This window comes from Phoenix dactylifera, unplaced genomic scaffold (genome assembly GCF_009389715.1).
Source record: "Phoenix dactylifera cultivar Barhee BC4 unplaced genomic scaffold, palm_55x_up_171113_PBpolish2nd_filt_p 001683F, whole genome shotgun sequence".
Lineage (NCBI taxonomy): Eukaryota > Viridiplantae > Streptophyta > Magnoliopsida > Arecales > Arecaceae > Phoenix > Phoenix dactylifera.
In genome coordinates, this window is record NW_024068982.1 from 33,487 (window position 1) to 38,408 (window position 4,922).

At 30.7% G+C, this 4,922-nt stretch overlaps 1 protein-coding gene across 1 annotated transcript; it reads right to left on the reverse strand.

Annotated features, from left to right (window-relative positions):
• Positions 1-295: 295 nt before the first annotated feature.
• LOC120108966 lies at positions 296-4,479 on the reverse strand. Its single transcript, XM_039122696.1, has 3 exons — positions 4,297-4,479; positions 2,901-3,067; positions 296-641 (listed from the first exon to the last, which is right to left on the reverse strand). Exons 1-3 carry the CDS (start codon positions 4,408-4,410, stop codon positions 590-592), a joined length of 333 nt encoding a protein of 110 aa, XP_038978624.1. The 5' UTR covers positions 4,411-4,479; the 3' UTR covers positions 296-589.
• Between the last annotated feature and the right edge of the window lie 443 nt (positions 4,480-4,922).

Genomic DNA, 4,922 nt, shown 5'->3' on the forward strand with positions numbered 1-4,922 from the left:
AATGTTCTGTTGGTTTGGATATTGTTTCATGGCATAAGCGTGCCACTATTTGAATTTGTGAGGTCGTTTCAAAAAGGACGATAACATAGATCAACACACTCGTAGAAATGCCGATAACAGGTGCTGATTTCTTCCTTTAACAGAACAAGGAAAGCTATTAGAACTAATCAAAACCATTGTGACAACATATAGTTTGTCTCACTTATTTTGTAGCTGAATGAAAATTAATCCAGTGCCATGGAGATAATTGAAAGTCTCTATCACTGTTTAGATAAAACAAAGCAAACATGTACCATTGAAAATTCTAGCGGGGCCAAAGTCATTTCACATAACAACTGAGTAACAAAGCAAAACAGTGGCAATATAAGACATCTTCAAGGATAACAGCATACTTCCTCTTCTACTAAACATTACAGCAGAAAATAAAACATAATGAAACCACAACTAGTTCAGTTCAGGTCACACATAAAGGTCCAACATGGACACAATTTATTGAATACTATAAAATAGAGAATCAAGCATGCCTATGTATGATGATCAACACATGTATATCTCAAGACTTGGCCCCCTTGTCCTCTTCACCCTTGCTTTATTTGCTTGACCTGTGACTTTCCTCATCTGAGTTTGAATCAGAACCAGATCTGAAAGGTAGAAATGATCCATTAGGATCTTATACAACACTGAGAATAAGGTCTGAAGTGTTTTTTTGAATTTTAAGTTGATACATCTTTTCTAGTCCAAGTGTGATTTTTTACATAGTTCCATTGGGCGAACTTCTTTCTGAAACAAAACTGGTGTATAAAACTGATAAGATCCAGCCAGAAGTGTGATTGATTTCTGGGGATTATAAGATTACATAATTCTCTTAAAAAAATAATGGCAGATTTTGCTTCCTTGCCCATATTTAAAATGATAGCAACCCACAGTACGCTTAGATACTTTGATTTCAGGAGTTAGAGGAAATTTACATACGATTCATAATATCAAAGATTTTACTGACCTGTAGTTAACTCTGATGTGCTTGAAGATAATTTAAAGTCCAATGTAGTTATTTTCAGCCAGAGAACAACTACATGCATTGTAGATGCTGCATGTGTCGTTTAAAAATTTCTATTCATTACATATTTAAATTTGTTTGTTTAGTAACACTAGTTTCTTCTTCTCTCGAAAAGTATTCATAGCTTATTGAACAGTAATATAACTAACAACACAATCATAGATATTTGGTCCTGTTCCTTAGTTATGAATGTCACCTTTAGCTCACATGAACCAGTCAAATTTTCTTTCAATGTTGTCAAAACTAGATTAGTAACTTAAGAACTATCCAGTAAAGGCAAAGGGTTTGGTTGTTGAAAAGTGAAGGTTAAATATAGAAAAAAGCAGTTGGACCATAAAGAGAGAACAACATGAATTTGGATAACTCCAATCAAAATAATAATTTTTCATAGCACTAGTCAAAATATTAAATCTTATAATTTTGGAACTTCTCATTCCCCAGCTAAACATGTTGTAATTTTGAAAATCTTGTAAACTCATGTATTATCATGGTTTACTTGTTCAACCACATGGGCCCTCAAGCTTAAGCACTAAGTATTGTATCTTCCAATCAGCTCATTTTTTCACTCAAGAAGTAATTAGGAATGCTGTTGTGAAATGTAGCATTCTAACTTCAAGGATTTTTGACATTATGATAGGTCCCAAGATTAAACCACTCAAGTTCACCTCATCAGGAAGTTCTGATCTCAAGGTATATGTTTATGATTTTAGCATATCATAATTGCTTTCTTTCTCATATTTACTTTGTTCCTTGGATTGTTTTTTACTCAATTCTGTGTTCTATTTTTGGATTCTCTAATTGAAACTCTACTTCACAAAAATAAAAAAGCATTTAATACTCTCAGGTTACCTGTATTCATTCTACAATATCCTTAGATCATTTTAGAATATTGTATACTTTAGGATGTTCCACTAGAACCATGTGTTCTTCTCTTTATTGAAAAATATCTTACCTCTTTTCATATTTCCAGGACACCAAACTTAGGAGACAGTAGATTGATTATTTATGCTTTAACTTAGAATAACAACATGCATCATTAATGCTACTTTCATCCATGCATATAATAAAATCATTATTTAGAAAAGGAGTTGTTTAAGGGTATGTTTGGAGGCATGATAATAGAAGTGGGGTTGCTTCTTCAAGATGAGTGAGAGAGAAGTCTAAATATTGCCGAGCCATTGGCTCCTAATACTGATTTTTCAAGGATAAGTGAGGCCATTCAAAAAGTAGTTTTATGAACCCTAAATAATGTGGATTAGGTTAGCTCTGAACTCCTTGCATGCTTTAACCTTCTTTTCCATACTTATCAATAGAGAAATTTCCCCTCTAGCTATCACTTGATATCAAAAGGATGCTTTGTTTTTGAGAGGGAGAGAGCACAAACATGTCTTGTGTACTTTCAAACAACCCTTATACTTTTTCGAAGTAAAATATGTTACGGGGTAAATTGATTTAAAGAAACATATGACTTGTATATAGCATAAAACTCAAGCATTTTCACCAACTAATTTATCTAAAAGAAGAAAAGAGAAAATTTTGCTTGAATGCATCTGATATTCAAGATATTAATAGTTTCCTTAAGAACTCAACATAGAGATATTCCATTTCTTCTTCTTTTCTTAATGGCTTAGAGGATTGTAAAGACTTCTCTTGCAAAAAAAATTAAATGAATGAATATGTACTTTAAATCATAAAAGGAATCTGGCAAAATAAAGAGACTTGATGTACAACCAATAATAGTTGACATATACATGAAAGAAAGAAAACATTAAGTTACATTGTGAACTGAGAGAAAAATTAATAGTAAACATAAAATTATGTTGTCTATTATTAGTCAACTTACTCATTGCTAACATTGATATCATCCATTGAAATAAATAGGTCTTCAGTGAAAGACTCTGCATCATCATCTTCCTCAATATTAATGTCTTCCAGCAAAAGGTCAAGCATATTAGCATTCACATCTTCACCGAAATCTAGACTCATCTCCCATATTAGATCTTCAAGAATCTATAAAAGAGAAAAATAAACTATAATTAAGTTATAACAATTTCATAAACATATAAGTACAGGTCACTAGATAGAATAGGATCAGGTTGTCTTATAGATGCATATAAAGGGTCTATAAAAAGATTTCTGCATACTAAAAAAAATGATCAATAACCCTTCAATTTACCTATTACAATGAAACAAAGAAATAATTGTGGCATTAGTATGTGCCAATACTACTAGCCCATTATATATTATAATTGTATCTCATTTATCTGTGCCTTTGCATATGCTTGTAAATTAATGTTTGCGTAGGGGTTGGTAGGACAAATTAATACATTAGTTATGATTAAAAAAATGAGAAAATCTATAAGTTTGATTTCTCTTAGATTGTACATGAGGCATCTTAAATCAAGAATATATAGAAACATACAATGGAAGTTGCACATTGACTAAGGTGATAAAATAAGACTTCAGAATATTACACAGATTCATAAAATTTCATCATAGTATCATGACAACAAGGTAAGTTATATTGAATTTATATAATGATATGCCTATAGTGAACATATTTACTATATATGATATCGGTTCAATATTACTTAGGGAGTAAAGTAAAAATTGTTAAGATCTATAATGAAAGAGAGACCATATATATAACATCTTATAATTTTGCCTTTCCATAATGAGATGGTGCACATGCCTTTGCAATCTAAGGATGCATGATCCACTCAAACTTTGTAGGATCATATATGATTTAATAATTAGCATCATTAGCAATTAAAAAAATAATTTCTTGAGAAATAGGATTGAAGAAATCCAACCAAAATAACGATGAGGGCAAGATGTTAATCTAGATCAGAGGTGTCTGACACACAATGACTTTACCAAATTAAACCCTAGCACATAATAAATAATTTCAATTCAAATATGATAGACAAAATATGTTTCAAGTGGAAACATTATATGATTCCTATTAACCTCCTTGAAATGTAAACTTTCCAACACCTGACCACAAATTTAAAGAGAAGATTTTTCACCTCCTATAGAATAATTATAATGAAAAAGTAAATAACTATATTGATATGTAAATAATGGAAAGAAACCAGATCACAAACAAAAGCAATAATATAATGCTTATGGATGAGTAAAATGCTATGAACATTCATGATTTATGGAAATAGAAAAATATCATAAAAGAAATTTTCAAAATCCAAACTCCGACTTACTTATTTTGATAATTGACCTACCTCTCGAATCTCAATTGAAATTGCTTCTTCATCTTCAAAGTTACCTTCACTTTCAATATTATCATCATCGCTTGAAATGTAGTTGGAGCCTGAACTAGAATTTTCATCGGCCATCGATCGCTCAAGTATTAGGGAGGCACTCTTCTTGTAAACTTCCGATACCACTTTCCCTTGTGTGAAAGAAAGAGATGGGATTCATTTATGGACTTGAATTTGATATACTTACTCGTTGGTGAGTTTTATATAAACTATTCTTATACTATGCGACAAGAATTTTGTCTTGACTTATAACTTTTTCAGGTGATATTGTATTAAACTATTTAACTATCCAAATTATGATCATTATAAGATAGGCAAAATATTTATTAAATCAGTTTGTATCATTACAAATTTAAGGGTGATAAATTGGTGGACATCTTATATCATTTATTGTTTTTATAGAAAAATTACGGAGGGGCAAATTTAACTTACACTTGATGCAAGTGAGTATATACAAATATTATTTATGATCCATCTTCAAATGTGCATTACAAACTTCTCTTGATTCATTCACTAATTGCTTCCATTTAATATATAATGAGAGGAAGAAATATGATTAGATTAATATCATAAAATTGGAAACTTTG

What these genes read in the sequence shown, in the direction of transcription:
- LOC120108966 (XM_039122696.1), bottom strand. Translation starts at nt 4,410, where the DNA reads ATGGCCGATGAAAATTCTAGTTCAGGCTCCAACTACATTTCAAGCGAT. An exon ending in TTTCAATTGAGATTCGAGAG is followed by an intron (nt 3,068 to 4,296) that starts GTAGGTCAATTA and finishes TCTCTTTTATAG; the next exon opens with ATTCTTGAAGATCTAATATG. An exon ending in GATATCAATGTTAGCAATGA is followed by an intron (nt 642 to 2,900) that starts GTAAGTTGACTA and finishes TCTACCTTTCAG; the next exon opens with ATCTGGTTCTGATTCAAACT.